The sequence below is a fragment of the Nanorana parkeri genome, unplaced genomic scaffold (genome assembly GCF_000935625.1).
Source record: "Nanorana parkeri isolate BGI_ZX_2015 unplaced genomic scaffold, ASM93562v1 scaffold918, whole genome shotgun sequence".
NCBI lineage: Eukaryota > Metazoa > Chordata > Amphibia > Anura > Dicroglossidae > Nanorana > Nanorana parkeri.
This window is the reverse complement of record NW_017307186.1, coordinates 577881-602153: the sequence shown is the minus strand read 5'-3', so window position 1 is coordinate 602153 and position 24273 is coordinate 577881. Positions and strand designations below refer to the sequence as shown.

The following is a 24273-nucleotide window of genomic DNA, read 5'->3' as shown; positions in this document are numbered from 1 at the left end:
CCCCCCCCCCCCAGCACCTGCGCCTGAGGTGAGAGACTTAGTTGCTTCGTCCTCACTAAGGCCCTGAGTCCAGTGTAGTGGCTGCGTAACTTTTGAGGAAATGTTCATGCATTCTAACAGATACTGAATTGCTGTATTACTTAATAAGCCACTACATATTAACAGAATGTCCATGCATTTACATAGATAGTGAATGGCTGTATAAATTCATTAGGCACTTCATATAAACAGGATGCCCATGCCTTTACATAGATACTGAATGGCTGTATTACTTCATAAACCACTTCATATAACAAAAATGTCCATGTGTTCACAAAGATACTAAATGGCTGTATTACTTCATATAGCACTCCATATAAACAGAATGTCCATGCGTTCACATAGACACTGTGTGGCTGTATTACTTCATAACCTACTTCATATAACAAAATGTCCATGTGATCACATAGATAATGAATGGCTGTATTACTTCATATAGCATTTCATATAAACAGAATGTCCATGCGTTTACAGATAATGAATGAATAGATTGTTATAGCTAGGAATATACAATATAACTGTAGGAGGTTGAGCAAAGAGGTTTAAGATGTACTTGCGGATGTGATGTCAGAAGTACACAGGATCAGGCTGAACAGGCTAGGGGGATATACAGACTCCAAGAGGTTACAGCACCTGGGTGGGGAACAGAGTGAGAGGCTGGCTTTGCAGTTTTAGCTCAGGTGGTTGCTACAGGGATGAACCCACTCAGATGGATAAATACAACTAGGAATGGAGACTGGAGCCGAATGCAGCACATCAGGATGGTGAGCAGCTTGAGTTCAATTGCCCAGCATCAGCACATTGCTTGAATGCTGAGCAATTGAATTTCCCTGGCTTAAAACAGCTGAGGAAGAGGAGGGGATGCATTACGCTGCAGAGAGCCAGAGAGATGGCACTGAAACCCGGAGCCAGATCGTGGAAAAGTAAGTATATTACAGGCTCTCTAGTACGCCTATATTTTAGCTATTGTGTGCAGAGGACCCCTTTCTCAAACACCAATACATGCTGAAATGGGAACAATATTGGGTAGTGAACTCCCTCTAAAAGTAAGGCGGATGCTTTTGTCCCAGGCTCGCAGGAGATCTATATATATGATGTATAATGAGACCGCATATACAATTCTGATGTTCTGGTATGGCACGTCTGAGATTTTGCACTGCATATACTGTATCTCACTACTATTAACCAGTGTTGACACTGTAGCTCAGCAGTCAGTCCATTGTACCATCTGGCATCATTGTGCCCTGGCATCTTGACCTTTGGGGGCGACGTTAATGTCTTCCTTGCTAAAGTGTGAGAAAAGTAGTGTATCATATTCTTAGAGCTGCATGCTGTTTAATCACTGCTCGTTGGAAACAGACTTCTCCTCCCTCTTTCTCTCATCTTCTGCACAGGGTCGGAGTGGTCAGGTTGATGCAACATCTTATAGACAGATTGGGCACTAGGCTGGATAAAGTCAATGTTATGTGGGGCACCTGGAACACATATTTGCTCCAGTCCTTCTCTTAATTGTATTTTGTAGTAGTTTCATTACAATGCACTGCTTTTATGCACTCTCCTTTTTTCTTTTAACTTTGACTTATTTAGCTATCTGTTGACAACTCTGAGTGTGCTAGTGGCATATGTTATATAATTGGATTTCACAACAGATTTTGTATTTTTCTTTTATATTCATACTTTATTGTTGATATATGTAGTGCATGTGGACTATTTTCTATGTCTTTGTTTATATTTTGTTTTGTGAAAAAAACTTTAAAGAAACAACAGTACAGGTCCCGCTTCTGGAATACCTGGTTGAAATCATAATTGCTTCCATTTGTTTTATAGTTTTATAGAAAGGGTTAAAATAATCAAATAGTTGTGTTCTCCTACTTTTAAATCCCTAGATGGGGGTTCTCTTTCCTTTAAAACCAACCTGTTTGAAATCAGTAATGATTCAGTGTTTAAGAATGAGAACGACTTAGAAAAGCATGGTCGAGTTCTATGATGTTACTTGTAACTTAAACATTAATTAAGTGTGGTTGTATTGTATACAGTATAATGACAATGCTTCATTTAGGAAACTAGTAATTAAAGAATAAAAGTGGTATTCCCAAATTATTCTCTTTCTTAAATATTATGTAATTACTGGGTAAGTTATTGCAAAGACAAAAGACCACCATTTATTTATTTATATCACTTTTTATTAATAAATTGTATAAGGGGGGGGGTGTCAGGAGTTGTTTTTGACTTAACACATGTTTCAGGTCATTAGTGAAGTATCCAAAGAACCCATATACCAGATCACAGTGAAGGTTACAGCAATCCGTCTTCCCTCCATGAAGTGAGATACACATAACCCTAAAAGCATCTAAGCACCCCTTTCCCAAAGTTTTTATGCATCAGACACCATAACTTTGCAAGGAGTGCTGTTTCTTGAGGACCATTCTTAAAGAACCCCCAAACCCCACCCTGATGATGAAGGGTGTATAGATTGGTGTTATTGTGTTGGGGATGAAAGGCAATGTAGACAAAACCAAAATAAATATTACAGTGTTAATCATGTAACAACATAGAATTAGCACTGTGAACAGCAGATCAAATGGCCATTAATGTTAAATTAACCTTAAATGGATAAATTTGCATGAATTTTGCCTCCATTTAAATGGTTAAATTTGCATGAATTTTGCCTCCATTTAAAGATCAAAGATAAAAATAAAACAGATTAACTCATCAAAGATTAAAATTAAACAGGTTGGTTAAAATTAAACAGATCAAAGTAGAATTAGAAAAGATGTTGCATGACAACTAATTCTTTGGGTGTAGCCTAGATAAGGCCAAGACAGAAGTCCAATCCTGGATGGCAGATTATTTCTGAGTTCAAGTTTACTAATTTACCCAGCAATTGAAGCAGAAGAAGAACAAGAGACAGAAACAGAAGCCCTTTGGGGGCCTCTATTTCTAGTTGTGGGTTTGTGCAGATAGTGCTATGAACTTTCTATGAGCCAGTCTCACTAAAGACTTCTACAGATATTTCCCAACACTTTGATGTCTCAAAATAATGGAATATAACACCATTGGTTCACCAGTGTATCCATTTGTTTCCTACCAAAGATGCATTTTTAACCATGCCCGGGGAACTCTATTCTTTGAAGAAACTCCATGTCAGAGACTTTCTTGAAACTAACAGTGACAAAATAATGGTAAGAGGGATCTTCATCTTAATAATAGGACAACTATCAATTTAGGGTCCACTTGTAACCTAGATGACTATCTTTAGAAAGGCCACATGATGTTATCTTCTGTCTGCATCATTAACAGGCAAATGAGCTTTTAAAAGATGCATGGTGTCCTATAAAAAGACGTCTGGTTATGCTATTTTGCATATGGTAACAGATATGGCAAAAAAAAAAGCCTTTTATATTGATAAATGCTTTAAAGCCACTACTGTATGTGTTGAGCTCCTAAGGTACAGCATATTGATGGGGTTTCCCATGTACTGTTGTTCCAAAGAAATGGCAGTTTGGAAGTTGGGTCTGACTAGGCTAAGAAATGTTATAACTCCTAAGGCAGAAAACAAACATAAATATAAATTGAGTCAAAACTTAGTAAATGTAAAATCATTGTTGCTAATTATGATTCCCACCTCTTAGCCAATCACAGAAAAATCCATAGTGTATTTACCTGAAGAAGCCCAGTGGTGAGGAACTAATGAGGAAGTTCTTTTCCATGTTCTGAAGAATATCATTCAACATTCTCACTCTGGTTGGATCTCTCTCTTTTGGATCGTTAGCTGGACGCATCTCATTAGACTGGAATAGCTGTGTAGTTTCCCTTAAAAGTTTGGATATTTCCCTCAAACCAGTAGATACAATGTTACCTATTAGCAAGAAGTATAAAAAAATGTCAAAGTAAAACACAATCAAACTTTTGTAAGTTTAAACACAATCCGAGCTCCATCATATGATAGGCATTCAAAATAGGTTAAATTCGGTCCTCTTTTTTTGTGTATTTATACTTTTTACAAATAACATTTTTCTACCTAGTGAAGATTGATTTATTCATATTTTAAAAGAGAAATGAAGAGTTGTTGCTCAGAAATATGAGAAAGGGGCATTTTTATGAGTTTTGAATTACATGAAGCAGCACATGCAGTGATAAAATTGTTGAATTTTCAACAATAACAAAATGCTAACATTGTAAAAGGATAACACCTATAAATTATCTTAACATTCTGCTTCATATTAAACAGCTTTATTTATGAGAGTAAATGCCTTTAGTTAATAAGACAGGAAGTTGGATCTGCATAAAGGCAACAAATAAATATATTGTCTTCCCAAACAATGAAGTCAAGTTTAAAAAATAAAGTACAGTTAATAGCCAGCCTGACAGCTACTAAATATTTGCATAAGTATGTCTGACTATTCTGTTTAAAGGCAGTGACCTTGCAGCTTCAGCAATGGGATCAGCAGATACCTTAAAATTCCTGTACTAATCATACATTACTGGAAAGTAATGTTTACTTCTGACAGAGATATGAAATCTCAAACTGAACTTTAGTGGCAATTTTGCATTCTCACCTATTGCAACCAATTTATTTAACCACATCTGGCTGGAGCAATTTTTTTCATTATTCACACACACATGTTAAAATCTGAATTTTTGCCTAGAAATTCACTTGTAACCCTGGAACAATTTTATATTTTCTGAAATTAGAGGCTATGCAGAATAAAAAATAGCACATGCAATGTTTTATGTTGCACAATATTTGCAAAAATGCTTATCAAATTGAAAATTTCACGCAAGAATACACTTAAGTGAATTTTAGTACACACAAACACACTATAATACCCATTTTTTTGTAAAATATAAAAGATGAGCTTGCTTTGACTAAATAGATACCAAATATGTAAAGCCTTAAAATTGTGCACAGCTGTGAAATGGCAAAAACCTACAGTGCCCAATTGTTTATAGGCAACATTTTAAAAGTCTTTAACACTCATCAATTTAGAGTTAACAGCATATAATGATTAGGGTTGGGCTCGATGTTCGAGTGGAACGTGAGTTCGACTCGAACATCGGCAGTTTGTGTGTTCGGCAAACACACGAACTGTCAGGGTGTTCGGCAGGCTGTTCGCCCTCCGGTGACCCCGCACAAGGCACTGTGCCTTGTGAGCCCTGATTGGCTAAAGCCTTGCACCTGACCACAGGTGCAAGACTTTGCCCAATCAGGGCACAGAACAGTGAGATCCATGATTGGACAAAGTCATGATGACTCTGCCCAATCATGGCTCACCCTGTTTCAACTGTAAACAGTTGGGGGAGCCCAAATGTTTATATGTTACTGGCATCTGTCAAAATGCCATTCTGCGGTGGGTGTTCATCGCAGCGACAGGAAGGCGGTCGTCAGGTTTTTAAAAATTATTTTGATTTATTTTTTATTGTTTTATTTTTTATTTATTCAAGTCGTTGTTGTCGTGGACAATGCTGGATGTCATGATTGACCCTGGATTACATCGGTGGATCAATTTTTTTGTTTTTAAATAAAAAACATGTTTGTTTTATTTCCAAATAAAGGATTTTTCAAAAGTCTGGATTTTTTATTTACAATTTTATTTAACCCTTTAGTGAATGGGTAGGGGCACAAGTACCCCGTTACTCATTCACAAGGGGGAGGCAGCATCTGGGTGCCACTTTATTAAAGGAGTACCCTGATGTGAATAAGCACCCTGCCCACACCCCCACAACCAATGCCCCATGGCTTGTGGGGAAGAGACCATTGTCCCCATCAGCACGGGGAAAAGGTGCTTTTCCAGGGGTGACCCCCAGTGCTGAGGGCATGTGGCCTGGTATGGGAAGGAGGGGGGGTGCTCGCTCATCCCCCCCCTTTCCGGCCCTGCCAGGCCTATCCTCAGATCAAGGGCTTGGTATGACTTTAAGGGCGAACCCCAAACACTTGTTTTTTTACATGGGGTCCCTCCTAAATATTCCTACCAGACCTTAATGGTCTGGTATGACTTTTGGGGGGAACCCTGTGCTTTTTTAAAAAAATTTGGTCCCTCCTAACATTCCTACCAGACCTGAAGGGAAGCCCCACTGCAAGGGTTAATTATTGCACATCCTGGAGTTCTGCTTTAAGGGGTTCACTTATAAAATTTCTGCCCAGCACTAGCTCCCCTGGATGACGCTGACGAGTATAAACATTTTATGAATGAACCCCTATCTGTTGCTGAAATAAAAATAGAAATTAAATTAAAAAAGAAGACACTTTATGCTTACCCATCATATCAACCATATAATTTTTGTTCCATTGCTGAGCAAAACTGCCTAAAGTCTTCACTTCCAGCACACTTCTGAGTATTTGGATGCCTGTGACCCCCTGACACTCCTAGTAGTAGGCGGAAGGGGAACCACAGACAGCGGGGGGGTGGGGGGGGCACAAGCATCTGACCGAACTGAAAGTGTGTGAGATGTGAAGATTCTCCTGGTGGCTTTGCTTGGCAACAAAATGAAGATTCTATTAAAGGGCACATCTTCTTCTTTTACATTAGCTATTTGTTTTTATTTATTCTTTTAGTGATAGAGTCATTTAAGCCATTTGGGGTCTTTCATGTAAGATATGCAGAACACTTCTCTACTAACTTTAACATAATATTGCTTCTGTTTACAATGAAATCCAAATAAAAAACGTTACTCTTTCATAGACAATCCCAGGCAATCCTGCACAGAAACCTAATTATAATCTGCTTGCAACTTGTTGTTCATTTAAAAAATGTATATTTTATTTACAAATCATGGACAGCTCATAGCACTGGGCACCCGGGGCACACATCTCTTGCTAGTTGCCCCAAATCGCCACACTGGGACTATGGTGCTCTTAATAAAAAAACATACATAAAGCATCATCATGATGTGTGGGGTGTTTTTTTTTTGAAAAAAAAAAACAAAAACATACATAACGCATGCATATGTGCATTCTAAGCTCTGAAAAATAAATAGTAATTCAACATTTACTAAAGTATTTATCTAGAGGATTTTCCTATCCTATGAAGTTCCTATCTTCTAACATTCCCTGCAGCTGTCACAGCCCATGCTGACAGTGCCTAACCAACTTGCTAATAGTATGAATGAATAAAAGTGTTTAATCCTGCAGCACTGATTGCTCTGGTGAGTCTCTCATTCTTGCTATTGGAAAGTGGCACCTGATTTTAGCTTCTGCACTATCATTATCAGCATGCAGGGAGCTGCAGTCACTACTTAAGCTATGTTTTGGTTCCAGAGTCTCTCTCCCAGCATACAGCTGTGGAGAAACTCCTGGCAAAGCTGCACACTGATAATGATAGTAAAGAGGTTGAAAACAGGAGTTTCTTGCAGACAATATTATGAATTAATGAATGAAAAAAGTTTTTAACATTCTGTGACCCTGACAGCTCTTAAAAAATTCTGGAGCAGTTAGCAGTAGAGAAAAATGCTTTAATTGTTTAATTCTATCAGCAAGCAGCTCAAGTACCGTCAGCATGAGCCATGACAGCAGTGGGAGGAGCTGGAAGATAGTAGGATCTGACACTTCCAGAAGTGTCGGATTTCTATTCATTTTGCAGGGCTTAAAAATTAAGTAAACAGCAACTAATTAAGAACTATCACCCATGTATCTATTATGCTTCATGTTTTAATAAAAGAATTGAAATAAAAAGGCTTGAACTGACAAGGTCTCTATAAAACATATTTTGTGGGCACAAAGCCTGTGGCATATGTGTGTGCATGTACAGCGAGTAGGCTTTGGGTCCTATTTACCTATACCCATTTAAGCTCCTCCCACTGCCAACACAAATTAGCCATACCCATTGCTTTGATACGTGGTACCCAGGTCTTTCAGAATCCTAGAAATGCCCCTGTTACTAATATAACAACAACTAAAGTATTGACATAATCTTGCTAGCACTTAAATCAATTTAGGGACAGTTTTCACTTGTGTTAAGTGTTAACTAGATTTTGATATCACCCTCAGTTATAGTTGACCTATTTACCTGCAGCACAATTACATAACTTGTGTAAACGTAGAAATAAGTATATTAATATTAATGAGCATGGCCACAAGCAACTTACTTGTGTGATCTTCATTAAGGGATGCATTAAATACCTACTGCAGCATTTTGTTTTACACTTTTACAGTTTATCACTGTTGGATGAAGAGTTGCTATTATAGACATTAGACAGAAATACTGGGAGATTACAATTCTATAATTGTTTCTTAGGGCAATATTGTTGTAAGCTTAAAACCTAGTTAAGCCTAATAATTCATTTGTAAGCTTTTTAAAAAGAGATGATTGAAGGAAAATTTAGCACACCCAAATACTTGCTATACCAAATTTTAAAGCTGAACTACACGCAGATATAAAAGGAACACATTACAGCAGATATGTAATTATGAACACATTTTTAAAGACATTTTTAAATTTTTAATGCAAGCAGAAGATGTGCCTTATTTTGACCTAGTACCAGCCTCTTGCAACCACTGCACAGCAAAACTCAGAAATCAGGAGTGAGAAGCAGCACAGTGGTCCAAATATGTGTGTTGCAGTTCAAAAAGCCAGGCTGATAGGAAGAGGGAACAGAGATGAATGTCAGCCTGCTGCTCCTTCTTTCAATATTCAGTCACAGGGAGGGGAGGAGACCTGTTGTGAAAGTGAAACTGCAGCAGCGGAAGATCATGACCCATCCCTTCTAAACCTGCTGTGTGGCTGAGCTTTGTAATTCTTAGCATTGGGTGGGCAAACGTCCATTATAGGTGTTTCATCTGTGTATTATCTGTTTGCCTGGAGTTCAGTTTTAATTCAGACTTTAAGATTTCACACATATGAAAACTGTATATGGAGACATTATAGACAAATTGATGACTAGCCCCTTTGAACCATTATTCCTACTAGTGATTTATCATTAGTATTTTACACATAATACATTTATATACATCCAATTATAGTACTTTTGCATATATATGTATTCATCCCTTACTTCTTCTGTGGGATTTTACCAAGAACATTGGACCACTGATATTAGTCCCTGCCTTCAGTTGAGATTGTAGTATCTCTATTGGCCATCCTGAAAGGCAGGGACATACATGGGGAACTTACTAGTGACTCCTAATGTGAGGACAGACCACCAGTCACCTTCTCTCCTGTAGGACCTATACTCTGTTAACAACAGGGAAAGAGAATTCAAGCAAGAGCCCATGACTTATAAAAGTGAGGTATGGACAGTATCATCTTAAAGCAGAACTTAGGGGAAAAAATTCTTAACCCTTGCAGTGGTGCTACCACTACAAGGTTTGTGTCTAGGTTAAAAAAAGTTATACTCACCTGGTCCTGAAGCTGGTCGGCTCTTAGACTGGTCTCTTCCACCTCACTCCCCCTCCACTTCAGCAGTCCAAGGATCCTCAAGTCATCAGATTCTATACAGTGTATAGGATTTGAGAACACAGTCTCACATACCATTGCTGCAGTGGAGGAGGCGAAAGACTGGAATAAGCACGGTCACAGCTGGATTCAAGGTTCAGGTGAGTATAGAATTAGTTTGGAAATGTCATTAAGCATCTAGGTTTCTTGCCATTCCACACTATCTCACATTAAGGAGATTTTGGATGGCACAAAAAAAGGATTTAGAGGTAGGCATCAGAAGCATGTGAAACAGGTACAGTAATTTTGGCAGTATTAGAAATGTATTCTGTTCTACCCATCGTAGATAACTAAATGTATGAGATGCTTTTTTCAGCTCATGAGGGAAGTTGTGTAAAAAGAGTACCGATATTTATATTTTGGTACTCACCGATACCGATACTGGTACTTCCGCTAGCATGGAGCCAACTTTCCGTGCAATCAGGAAGCCAGGTGGCGTGCCATTAATGACCCGCCTTCTCGCTTCCTGATTGGCCGGGAAGCTGGCTCCATGCTGTTTGGCAGGATTGATGCTGATTGGCTGGGATGCTGTATCCATGCTTCCCTGGCAATCAGGAAGCTGTGAGGTGGGCCATAACACCCACCATGCTTCCTGATTGACTAGGAAGCTGACTCCATTGTGTTTGGCTGGCTCAATGCTGATTGGCTGGGAAGCCAGCTTCCTGGCCGATCAGGAAGCTAATCATTACCCACCACCTGGCTTCCTGATTGGCCAGGAAGCCAACTCCATATTCCCTTGTGATACTGCCGGTCAGAGGAAATCTCCATCTGACCAGAAGTTCCGGTATCAGAGAAGGTATCGGAGCATTTGGGCGAATGCGGGTACTTGCCAAATACTCTGTATCGGCACCAAAACCGATACTAGTATCATTATTGGTGCATCCCTAAATTAGAGTCATACACTTTGTGCTCAGTGGTTGGTATCCATATGCCCAATACTTTTCAGCCTTATATTCCCAAACAAAGGGGTATTTATCTTGTATAAGTTTTTGAAGGGAAAATATAATAGCCCAAAAGTTAGGATTTATATTTGTTCACTTTTTAGTCAGAGGCCTTACTAAAAGCCTCTAGAGCAGGGGTCTCAAACCTCCGGCCCTCCAGCTGTGGTGAAACTACAAATCCCATAATGCATCTCTCTTCGGGAGTCATGTCTGTGGCTGTGAGAATCTTGCAATGCCTCATGGGATTTGTAGTTCCACCACAGCTGGAGGGCCGGAGGTTTGAGACCCCTGCTCTAGAGTGTCCTGTAAGGTAAGGAGAGTTTTAAGTGTCAGAGATCTAATGATGACATCATCTGCAAACAATAATATTTTATGTTTGACAACTGCAGTTTAAATGCCTTTAATTAGAAGGCTAGCTCTGATGCTCTGAGCTAAATGTTCCATTATTAAAGCAAAGATGAGTGGTGACAGAGGGAAATCTTGCCTTGTAGAATCAGTTATTTGAAAAGCATCCAATAACATGCCAACTACAGTATATATAGTATATCCTAGCAGAGTGAGATGTATAAAGTGATAAAACTTGATGTGCTTTCTCAACCAATTATGAAACTAGGAAAGTATTACAGAATAGTAGTTTGGGCTGAACTTTAGATTTCGCATAAGTAAAAATATTTTAAATTTGATCATGCATATATAATGATACATTTCCAAATATAAAAGCTGAATGTGCTACTTGTAAGGACAAGTGTATAAATAAAATAATTTAAAGGATGACAAATAGACTGCATTCTAAGTGCAAGTTTACTGGCAGGAGAATTATTCCTGTTTGTTCCATCATATTTGTCCTGCAATATCATGAGTTAAGACAGATTTTATTTATGGCATCCTATTACATATACTGTACTGCCTCCTTGTACACAGGACAGGTTTTAGCTCTTATATCATTTTTTTGGAGCACTTTTTCCTGTGATTTAAAACAGACTTGTACAAATGAGTACAAAGTGCCAATCTCACCATTTGTTTTCATCATGGAACTAGATACAAGCTTTGCTTTTTTCCAAAAATAATTTGTCCTCATTGTCCTCCTGTTTAACCAAATACCTAGACCAAGGTCATTCATTTTCAGAACACAAAGCTTTCAAAAGTGGCCCAATAAATCAACTCCAACAAATTACTCAGTAGTAAATTATCTGTCCTTCCTGAAAACTAAGAACTGAGGCAAAAGAGAGTGATCTGCTGCTATGAACCAGTGTAATAAATATATGAAGTGGATGGCCACTTGTCATTATAAGGAATGTACAGTCCATAAAGAGCACAGGTCCTCAATGGACCTTCTTCCTTGTGATTTAAAAAAGGGAAATAGTGATTTCCCATTTTATGCAACATTTTCTTTTGGTAAAAAACAAAGTCTATAGAAAATGTCCTGTTGTTTAATGAACATTAATGCTTGTTTGCATTCATGTAAATAGTTGACTCAATTTATATCATTGCATGTGGTGGCCAGAAAATTCCAACATGACTATTAATATCTGACAAAAATAACACTTTGTGTGGTATGTTTATAGGTTTCCTACAAGCATTTCATCCCAGCACAAATTATATTGTCTATGTGTACATTGTATGTTGATTAACATATGCAGAAGGAGTAATTAAGAGCGATTATGTTTGAAAATTATTCTCAAGTGGGAAATTGTCTCTATCTCTCTGCATGGCATTTTCAGAGATAACTATTGGCATAAACACTAAGAGGTCTATTAATAATACTTTTCACACATGATTCCTAGAATTGTCACCTAGGATTCAGCCATTTATTCATTAAATCCAGTTAGAAAAATGTGTGAATCTTGGGTTAAAGTTGTTAGAATCTTGTGTGAAAGTATTTATAAAGAGACTCCTAAGCTATGATCAGCCTTGGCCATTACCACTTTTTAATCCTCTGTCTTACTTCATAAAATATTTTGTTAAATGTCTTTCTTATGTTTTTTTTTTCTAATTAAATAGAAATCAAATGTTTTGTTTCATTTCATGTTTACAGTTTTTAAAGTAGCCAAAATGGCCATGAATCCCTTTTTTGGCAACAATGGGCTTAATCACACAAGTATTCCTAGGTAGCATAACTTTTCAATACATAACTGTTTACAATACATAGAAACTATTTGAAAATTAAAGTAAAACATTGTAAAGGTAATAACAAGGCATAGAAATAAAGCACCTGTCCTCCACAGCTTTAGCAGAGGAAAGACAGCCAGGTGCTTGCCGGCAGGAGTGTGTCCTCGCTCAAACCAAACAGGTCTATATTAAAGGAAGAATCTGGCTGCACTCCATTCCATGCTAAATAATTTTATTGAGAGTTCATCAGTGACACTGAGTCCTGCCCAAGGTTCGCCCCTCTGACATGTTTCACCCAATCCTGGAATTTATTGAAATGGGGATAGATCTAGGTAGGCTACATTTATACTAGCAAATTCAGGTGCATTTCATTATATAATCAAAGCAGCAGTAATACACAGTAATACAGCAGAATATACTGTAGATAACAGTGAAAGGAAAAGCACATAATCAAGTCAGTATAAATTATAGCTAAACCAATTATACCATCTCTACGACTAAGCCCAGGATTGGGTGAAATCTGTCAGAGGTGGGGGGCCTCAGGCAGGAGTCAGTGCCACTGATGAACTGTCAATGAATTGTAAAAGTAATTTTATTATACTCTTGAACCCATATTGGCCTGCTTATGTGGATTGAGGGAAGATATGCAAAAATATAGTTTCTTATACTATGGATATGTGCATTCAGCTTCAGTGAACTCATTTGTGCCATGTATTTAACATGCAGAGATAATGTGTAATCAGAGGCGGCTCTCTAATTAGGCGAGTTAGGCGGTCGCCTAAGGCCTCGCGGCCGCCTAACTCGCCTCTGCAGATTCGCCTCACCTGGCGAGTCCGTCGCTGGCCAGAAGGGAGCTACAACAATTTACAAGCGGGCAGAATGCGGCGCCCGCGGCCTCCGAAAATCTCCGCTCCTCCCCCATCTGCCACTGCAGGCCTTGCGGGCAGAATGGGGTGCCGGGCGCAGCCTCCGGACAAGCCCCGCCCCCTCCCCATCTGCCACTGCGGGGAGAATGGGGTGTCCGCAGCTTTAGGACAAGCCCCCGCCCCCTCCCCATTGGTCATGGCGGTGCCATGAAGTCAGTAGCACCACATGCAACCCGCCCTCCCCCTGCGCCATGCGATCGCCGGCACCCAAACGCATGGAATATTAGTGCTCGCGTATTGGTCCAGTGCAATCTGCAAAAATGCTGCATGCGCTACTTTTTTGCAGGTCACAATGTACCGGAACACAGGCACTAATTTGCCACGCGTTTGGGTGGTGGCGATCGCTCTGCGGGCGAGTGGCGTGGCTGCGGTGCTATTGACTTCAATGCACCGTCACGCCCCAAAACAAAGTGAGCTGGCCAAGTTGCGTTCCAGAGGCTGAATGCACTGGAACACACTCTTTATCGTGTGAATGGGCCCTCATTGTTTACATCTGCTGCTAACAATATTCCATGTAAAAAATCCAAAAGAACAGATAAAAAGGAGGACAGAAACGCTACTACCATGGGATGACCGAGTAAACTGAAAAGACAAAATAAAGGCAACTGACAACTTACCATGAAGTGAGAGATGACGCGCTGTCATCGACAAAAGGTGGATAGTGTCAATAGTGTGAATGGTGTGCGCTCTCAGAAGTGTGTGAACTGATACTGGGAAAGGCGAGCAGGGAGGGGGATTAGTCACTGCTGTTGTGGTTGGGGAGGGCACAGTGACATTCCAAGCCTGGGTCGAAGTGTAGTATGTTGCTGGGGTCTTGGACGGAAGGGGACCGCTGGTGGTAGCAGGCACAGGACGATGCCGGCTACCTGATACTGTCGGGGCTGCAGGGGGGGTGTAAGGTCCGGATGGTGTGGGATGAAGGGCTGCCTGTGGGAGTGCTGTCGGCGGCTGACAATGTTCAGTACGGGCATGAGCGCTGAGTAGATCGGAGGTGGGTGGGCAGGGAGCCCACTCAGGCGCCCGGGGTCACGGGCATGTGGCAAGTGTCACGGAGGTGGAACTGGTGGCGTTTGCGGCGGCCTTGGAATGGACACTGCGAGCGGGGGAGCCAGGAGGGCCGGTGAAGGCGGTGAGACTCCAACGCTCGAGGGCACAAGCAGGACGCCTGAGACAACGAGCGGTGTGTCGGGGGAGAAAGCCAGTGGAAGCGGACAAGTGGACCGCAGGCACTGGACGTAGGTGCTGCTGGATCAGTTGCGGCTACGCGTTTCGAAGAGCAAGTCTTCTTTTTCAAGCCGGGATGTGAGCCTCCCGCCTCCATTCCTGCCTCACACCTACTCGCCTTTCTCAGTATCAGTTCACACACTTCTGAGAGCACACACCATTCACACTATTGAAGGATCACGACCTAGCCACCTTTCGTCGATGACATCGCGTCATCTCTCACTTCATGGTTGCCTTTATTTTGTCTTTTCAGTTTACGGTCATCCCATGGCAGTAGCGCTTCTGTCCTCCTTTTTATCTGTTCTTTTTGATTGTAAAAAATCCAGCTGCCCAATACCAGTGAGCAAATGCTTCTGTGCTGTCACATATAACACATGCCATGCCACCCGATAGTGTGTGATAGGAAAGCAGGATTCATTGCGTTCTTTACTACTGAACTGTGTGTTTTGCTTCTGCCCTCTGTGCGATCCTTACTTCTGCCCTCTGTGCTTTCCTTACTTCTGCCATCTGCGCGTTCCTTACTTCTGCCCTCTGCACGTTCCTTACTTCTGCCCTCTGCGCGTTCCTTACTTCTGCCCTCTGCGCGTTCCTTACTTCTGCCCTCTGCGCGTTCCTTACTTCTGCCCTCTGCGCGTTCCTTACTTCTGCCCTCTGCGCGTTCCTTACTTCTGCCCTCTGCGCGTTCCTTACTTCTGCCCTCTGCGCGTTCCTTACATCTTCCCTCTGCGCGTTCCTTACTTCTGCCCTCTGCGCGTTGCTTACATCTTACCCCTTAAAATGCTTTTACCGCTCATCAGTTTAATGTTATAAGTGATTGATGGCCCTAAAATTATTGCTCTCACTGCGACGTTCGCAGCGATATGTAACATGTGCGGCACAATAGGTGCAATTTCTTTTTTTTTTACACAACTTTATTGCTATCACATAGGGGGCTAAGAAGCCCCCTATGTGATAGCCAATTTACATGACAGGCCCTCTTTATGGAGACATCAGGGGTCTCCAAGACCCCTAATGTCACCTAGGGACCCCCAGAGATCTACTTCATCAGCTTCTGTAGCTGGAGAGTGACACTGAATGCAGGAAGTGGTGTAATATACATCACTTCCTGCATTCAGGGACTGAGAGGAGATCAAAGAGAGATTGTGTACCGAACTCCCATTTGATCTCCTGTCACAGAGCAGCTGTGCCAGTCCCAGCCGCATCGGGCACAGCGGATCTCAGTACCGGCAAGGCAGTGACACCTGCTCCTATACAAGTGATCGGGCATCTCTAGAGACGCACGATCGATTGAATGTAAAGCTCCCGGCCGGCTGTGTAATTACAACTGTGTAATTAGCTACTCGTCGGGCTCCGGCGTCCTCTCGTCACAGACGAGAGGACAAGTGGATTTTTTAAGCCCTGATTATTGGTGTAGGTTGGGGCCTCACGTTTTGAGTTTCGCCTAAGGCCTCACAAAGTCTAGAGCCGCCTCTGTGTGTGATGTTTAGTAAATCAGAGTAAGGCATTTCTCCTTCTTGCAGGAGATCAACAACCCAATGAAAAAGCTCACAACATCAGCAAATCAGACTCACTATATAATTAATTTGTTTGTTCTTGAGGAACCTTTAGGGCCGGTGCACACCTAGGTGACACCCCACCGTGCGGCAATCGTGCACGATTCTGCGCGGATTGCCGCGCGGTCAGGAGTCGCCCAGGTGTGCAGCGATCGCGCTGGGGGTGCCATTACTTTCCAATGGCACCCCAGACGTGTTGGGTGGATCGTGCAGTTTCCCACCGCAATTCCGCCTGTGCTTCTGAACATGATCGTGGCTAAAACAGCCGTGGATAGTCCTTCTCCTAAATGTTTGCATTACTCCATTTTCCCTATTATCTTGTAAGGTAAAATCCAAATACAGTTTGTGTGCACTGATCTATTATTGTATGACACACAGTGCTAGTCATCCATTTATAGGTCTCACCTCATATGTCTGCTGGTTACCTCTCTGCTGGTCACTTATATTGTCATCACTACTCTTCTCCTGTACCCGCTTCTATGCTCCTGTGCTTCTTATTTCTAAGCATTTTCCTAATTTGTTGCTATGTTCAGATTGATTGGCTCCCTAAATTTTCTTCCCTGTCTTGGCTACTTATCTACTCTACCCTACCTGTTTAGCACTGCATATGTCCCTCTAGTTTTGACCACTGAAGCACCTCTGGACTGTTTAAAAGTTTGCTTTATTCAATCACCTGATACTGAATCTGTGTTATTGACATTTACTTTGCTTGACCATCTCCTCTTGTCACCTACTTTAGGTAAAATGTGCTGCAGCAGTGGTCATCAAGTCTGAAGAATGAGATCTTTGCAATTATATTTTGCTTTGTATTGGTTGGTATTTTAAAATGTAACCCCTTCGTGACTGACGACGTACAGTGTACGGGGCATCGGGGATGTTTAAACAGACTCCCGGCGGCTATTGCCACCGGGACTCTGTTTAAACTTGTAAAGCCGACTGTCGGCTTTACAACAGAAGCGATTCTGGCGCCAGATCTCTGTCGCCAGATCGCTTCTGTGTCCTGAAGAAGTGGCCGCCCCCCCCGCCGGACACCCCCGCCCTGCTTCCTGGGCTCCGTTGCCCCTCCTACAGGCCCAGGTCCGGCGTCCTTGGTGTCCGCAGGGAGCTGGGCAGGAGGTCGATCATCGATCCCCTCCCCGTTCTATGGGACCGGGAGTGATGCAGATTGCATCATTTCCGGTCCCTGGGCTGTCAGTTCTGGGCTCCTGCAGCCCAGCTATAAGCTATTGAAGTGCGATCTGCACTTCAATAGCAAATTTCTAGTGTAAAGGTGACACTGGGGGTTTTTTGGACCCCCAGCATCACCTTAAAGAGTACCTGTCACCACCATCTGCTATCACATGGGGGGCTTGCAAGCCCCCCCTATGTGATAGCAGTCAAAGTAAAGTAAAAAAAAACAAAAAACTGTTTTTTAAATTAAAATAAATCTAATAATAATAAAAAATATATTTGTTATTTAAAAAAACACGCGTAGGGTGCGCCTACATATGAAAACGACGAACGCGCTACACATGTTGGGTATCGCCGTGCACGCCGGAGCGAGAGCAATAATTCTAGAGCCAGTATTTTGGGGTATCTCTAAATTGATGACCTGTGGGGGCTTTTAAAGCGTCTTCTATGGACTTTTTGGGGGTACTGCAGTTATTCGCCGTTTCACGGACGCACGCAATTTGTAAACTGGGCATGTTGGGTATAGTTTTACTCGTTGTAACCTCATCTTTTATATTCATTAAAAAAATGGGTATTTTATTGTGTTCTGGGGCATTTAATTAAATTTGTCACTAAATTTTGGGGTTTAATAAGGAGTTGCGCTAATATTGCGCTACATAAAAATTTGCAACTACCACCATTTTATTCTATAGGGTCTTGGCATTCAGAAAATATATAATGTTTGGGGGTTTTAAGTAATTTTCAAGCCTAAAATGTGGAATATCACATGGGTGCAAAAGATGGAAAAAAGGCCTGAGTCATGAAGGGGTTAAACTCTACGCTGACTACACACTGTTTACATTTCAGCTGATTCCTATGAATTGGCCAATTTTAACAGGGCGACACTGCCAGCTCCTCCCTGGATTGACAAATTTCAATTAAACTTCAATCAAAAAAACTTAAGGAACTGGGTGGAAAGTTTTTGGCCAAAAAGGGACTGCAGCCAATTAGCTGCAGTCACTATTTGGGTATTCTGACTGCCATTAGTGCCGGGTATTAGCATACAATAGCTGGCAGGGGAAATTCCTCCATTCATGCTGCTTTGTGTGGATGAGGGAATTGCACTGTTAATGTGTATGACCAGCTTTGGTCAATAAACAGTGCAAGGACTGAAGCCCTAACTCTAGTAATCAATAGCAATCAGAAATGTATCAATTCAAATATTCATATTTTAAGAGGCCAAGACGAAATCCGATAGAATGCTGTTGGTATCATTGTTTGCACTTACTTATGTGCCATAATATTTTGTAGAATTTAACATCACACTCCAGCTGAAACTTTTATTTCTTTGTTTTTAATACAGTAAAGAAGGTATTAAACCTCCGTTTTCCCCTCACATGTGGTTACTAACACAGAAAGTAAGGGTAAAGCTAGCCACATACCTCTTGCTTTTGTGCATTCAGGCCTATGGGCTGTACAAGAAAAATGTATCAATTCCTTCATCCATGCTGAACAACGTGAACAGTATGAATTAAGAAATCCCCCAGCTATTGCATTCATCAGCTGACAAGACCTGTGGAAGAGGAATACCCAATAGTGACATCATCGGATTAGATTCAGTTACTGTTTTGCAGTCAATATTCCAGCCAACTCCTGTGAGGAAAGTTGATTGAAAAAATGACGTTTGTTGAGAGAGGTGGTACTGACAGGGCTACCCACAGCTAAAATTTTGGCTGATTAAACAACAGTCAGCTGAAATTCAAATGACACATGGTAATCAACATCTTCCACAAAGAAAAAAACTGACAAAGACTTCAAGTCTTCTAAGGGCAAATATACCACAAGCATCATTAACATACAGTGATTCCTCAAGAAAATTATGAGGGGAGACAGAGAGAAAGAGAGATGGAGTGAAACTGTCTGTATGTATGTTTGTATCCTGGTATGGGAAAAGCTCTAAAACCTGCAAATTGCGGAATGAAAATAGTGCAGTATATAGATACAAATTAATATTTCAGCATTTTTTTAACTTTGAATTTTACATTTTAAAGCAGAAAATCCTTTTCACCTCCCCATTTGTGTAAAGTAAAGTCTTTATCTAAAGGTGATCTTTTCCTGTTTTCTGGTAAGAAATTGTTGAAATGTGAGGAAAACAATTGACTGACAAGCAAACCTCTATGGAGTGAGCCCAGGAAAAAAAAAAACCTAAGTATAGAGCAATTTTATTTTCCCACACACAAACCAATATATTGTAGTAAGGAAACAACAGCACATATTAGACTGGAGGATTACCTTCAATGCGTTTCTGAATCTCTAATGCAATATCCAAAGCATTAAAGGGTAAGACTGGTTCAGTGACAATCTGCAGAACCATTTGTGCTGTTAGCTAAAAAAAAAAAAAAAAATTTATATCAATATTCAGTATTTAATATTTCAATTGGTCGGTTATGTATTTACAGTATAATGTAATTCCTTAAAGTCCATAACAGGCTAAGAGTAACATTAATAAAATAATATTTGGATTAATTATTAAGTATGGGAAATTTGTAAATCCAAAGTTTACCATTAATCACAAACTATAACTATTTAACCACTCGCTGACCGTGGTGTTAAACCACCTTCCTGTTCAGGCCAGTTTTCAGTATTCAGCACTGAAAACTGAACGTTCTTTCACACGTGCATTGAGAATTTACCACACGATCAACGCTTATTAACACACCTATAGCATTAACAAGGCATTAGCCAGGCATTTGCAGGGCGTTAGGGAAGCGTCACATATGCTTGGAAAATGCCCTGCCCCAAAAAATAATGATACATTCATAAAATAATGATTAAAAATTAAAAAGAAAATGTAAACCAATGAAAACAAAAAAAGCATTGGGTCCCTCTCCTAATCCATACCAGACCCTTTAGGTCTGGTGGGAAAGTTAGGAGGGACCCCCGAGTAAAATAAAAAAAATGTACGTGGGGTATCCCCTAAAAGTCATACCCGGCTCTTTAGGTCTAGTAGGAATTTTAAGAGGGAACACCACCCAAAAAATTGGAAATAAGAATGTGGGCTCCCCTAAAATTCTTACCAGACCCTTGATCTGAGTACAGGCCTGGCAAGGCAGGAAAGGGGGGACACGAGTGAGCACCATATGAGTCCCCCCCTGGAATAGCACATTGTCATTGTGCTGATGGGGACAAGGGCCTCTTCTCCACAAGCCCTGTGGTGTTGGTTGTGGGGGTGTGGGCAGGGGGAATTTTTTGCATCAGGGTACCCCTTTAATAAAGGGGCACCCAGATGCGGCTCCCCCTTGTGAATGAGTAATACAAAAATGGATCCAATGGTCAATCACGGTGTCCAGCATTGTTAACAACGACATGTCTAAATAAAAAAATAAGCCTTACTCTCGCCGACCTGTCCTCACCCCACGAACACACGCCGCCAGATGACAGCAGCCGGCCAAATTTCAACATATAGATGAAGCTTGGGGGTTGATGTCACGGCCGGCTATGCCCATTTGTTTTGATTTGGTCGGCTGCTGACATTTGGCGGCGTGTGTTCGTCGGGTAAGGACGTGTCAGTGGATGTTGGGCTTTTTTTCATTTCAATCAGTCATCGTCATCGCGGACAACGCTGGACGCTTTGATTGACCATTGGATTACTTCGAGGGATCCATTTTTGTTTTTTATTAAAAGACTTATCAAAAATCATTGGTTGTGTTTTTATTTCAATTAAAGTACTTTTTCTCCAAGTCTGGTCTTTTTTTTTTTTTACATTTTACTTTAGTGAATGGGTAGGGGTACAAGTACCCCTTACTCATTCACAGCTATCTCTGCCCAAATGTTTATATGTTACCGGCATCTGTCAAAATGCCATTCTGCGTTGCAGCGATGGGACGGCGGTCGTCGTTTTTTAAAAATTATTTCTATTTATTTTTTATTTCTTAGAGCCGTCGTCGTCGCGGACAATGTTGGATGTCGTAATTGACCCTGGATTACATCGGTTGATCAATTTTTGGGGTTTTTCTAAATAAAAGACATGTCAAAAACATGTCTTTTGTTTTATTTCCAAATAAAGGATTTTTCAAAAGTCTGGACTTTTTATTTACAATTTTATTTAACCCTTCAGTGAATGGGTAGGGATACAAGTACCCCTTACTCATTCACAAGAGGGAGAGGCAGCACCTGGGTGCCATTTTATTAAAGAGGTACCCTGATGCAAATAATCCCCCCCTGCCTGCACCCCCACAACCAACACCACAGGGCTTGTGGGGAAGCGGCCCTTGTCCAGGGACCCTGGAAAAGCACCCTCCCAGTGCTGAGGGCATGTGGCCTGGTATGGTGCAGGGAGGGGGGGCACTCACTCATGTCCCCCCTTTCCTGCACTGCCAGGCCTGTACTTGGATCAAGGGTCTAGTAGGAATTTTAGGGGGGGTGCAGGTTCTTTTTTCCCATTTTTTGGGGTGGGGTTTCCCCTTAAAATTCCTACTAGACCTAAAGAGCCTGATATGACTTTTTAGGGGAAAAGGGGTCCCTCCTAACTTTCCCACCAGAGCTAAAGGGTCTGGTATGGATCAGGAGAGGGACCCCATGCACATTTTTGTTTAAACTATTTAATTTGGGGTCCCTCCTATTGCAAAACCTCCTGTGAAACACTTACGTTGTCAACGCTCTAGAGAGCGTTGAACGAGCATTTCAAAGGCGGTTCAATAAACTTCTATGGAGGCATTATTCCCCTATTTTTTTGCCCCAACTCTGATGCCCATGTGTAAACTGTACTGGGCGTTTGCTATTGTTTTATCATACATGGGCATTAATAGGCGGCAGAGAGGCATTAAAAGGGATTAGTCAAGCTTGCTAACTCTGTTGATCTATTGATTTTTTCCTCTAAAAACAACAGACAGAGGGAGTTTCCCCCCGCCATAGGCATGAGATTATTGCCCAATCCAACCAAAAACTGCCAGACTGTGCAACTGTCATCTCAAGCATATTAGTAGCTTGATTACCCATGAAACCTGATTAAATAATGCATTGGCAGCCCCATTAGAATATAATAGATAACTAAAAAGGCTACATTGGGTTGATTTTCTAAATGCAAATAGACTGCGCATTGCGGTAAAGCCCTGCTGACTTCCATCATCCAATCATGTGCAATCAAAAATACTGTCCTGTTTTTATTTTCCTTGCACGTGATTAGGTATTCTGTGCAAAATAAATTTTCACTCCATTCATTAAGCTAAGTCAAAATTACCTTGCAAAAACAACAGCCTATTTGTTTTTGTAAATCAATCCCATTATGTTTAAAATATTCACACCTTGTTTAAAATATAGTATTCTATTACAATACTATATTTGAACATGAACACTACAATTTTCATAAAATCCTGCCTATGGAACACATCCATTTATTTTAAAACAATGCAACTTATGAGGTCCCAAATCTGCTACTGTTTAGAAATATTATCATAACATTCTTTTTAACCTACCAGTGCTGCTTAATTAAGTTGCCAAATGAAACTTACTAAATGCCAATTAAATGCTCAATAAGAAAGATACTTAATTTTAGGTTCTGCAAGGTAATTAAAAAGCAGTAAAAAAAGCTGTTTTAATGGACTGAGAAAATACTTTTGCAGACAGGTTAACCAAAGATGCATGTATTTTATCTGTGAGAAATATTAAAATATTAGATTTCAGTGGAAGAAAAACCTAAATAGTAATACATGAAATAAGATGCTAGATATGTATATATTTGTGATTGTAATATAAAAATGCAAGGTAACTTCAATTTTTATTCAGACCCCAAGTCTGGTATCTGCATACACTGTTCATGTCACAAGGCATGTGTATATTGAGAAGGTAAACATATTTGTCATGTATTTTTGGCACTTTATTTTAAAGTGTTTTAAAATTTAGAACAAAAGATGGTACTTAGATAAGTGGCAACACTTCTTCAAGATTACAGAACAAGTCTAGTTGTATGTGATTAACTAATACAAACTATACCATGACCTGTAAAATGGAGAAGCTCCACAAACATATCACAAAACATTTTTAGGGCATATAACTGGTATGAAAAATTGAGAAAATGGCAATAAAACTCGGTGATAACATGGACCTTTAATTAGAATTAAGTAAAACCTTTAAAACTGAAAAACGTTGCTTGGATTGGCTGTGAAACATCTTCAACATTACAGAACAAGTTTGATAGCTGACATATGCCCCCAATAGGATAACATGGTGTTGGTCTTCCTGTTTGCAGTAGGCTTGGAGAAAGGGCAACACCAATAAGGCTGGTCTCGTGCTGTGGCATCCAGGTAAACAGTCCTTTTAAAGACCTTTTGTGCGTGAGTTTGTCTTCAAAAACAGTTGCTGTTTTTATCTGCTGCTCCCCCCACAAATTTCTTAATATTTCTTTTGTTTTATTGGGGTTTTATTTTTCCCTTTCATTTTTTCTTTTAGGTTTTCCTATTTCTTTTTTACTTGCAATCAAGTATATAAAAATCTTTTGATTTGTCTTATTTTATTTGGGTGGGGAGGCGGGGGGGGTCAGCAGAATGAAATTGTTGCTGGCACAATCAAGGCTGCTCTATGTTTGAAGCATACCACAATATACTACTGTTGTTCCGTTTAGTGCACCAAATCACCACATTGTTAATTGCCCAAATCAATATTATATAGCAAGAGCATATGGAGGAGGTTGTGGAGTGCCTAACTAAGCCTTCCTTGCCCTACTTCTCCTACCAGGAGCAGAGCAGAACATTGTTTTTAGCAGCTGCTATAGCTTCCTCTCCTGCCTCCTTCTCTACTACTAATCCAAGCAATCTAGCATGTAGGAGTTGGCAGAATTATTGCAGCACACCATTAATAACTTGATGCTGGAGGATTCACAAGAAATCCTGTTACCAGATGTGGA

At 40.7% G+C, this 24273-nt stretch overlaps 1 protein-coding gene across 1 annotated transcript in view; it reads right to left on the bottom strand.

Moving 5' to 3' along the window:
* The window catches only part of NAALADL2 (N-acetylated alpha-linked acidic dipeptidase like 2), a 430657-nt gene that overhangs the window by 27724 nt on the left and 378660 nt on the right, over nt 1–24273 (bottom strand). The window contains exons 17-18 of the mRNA XM_018566102.1: nt 19665–19758; nt 3703–3898 (exon numbers count right to left, since the gene is read on the bottom strand). Of these exons, the coding sequence (XP_018421604.1) occupies nt 3703–3898; nt 19665–19758 (290 nt within the window). The remainder of the gene's footprint in view (nt 1–3702; nt 3899–19664; nt 19759–24273) is intronic.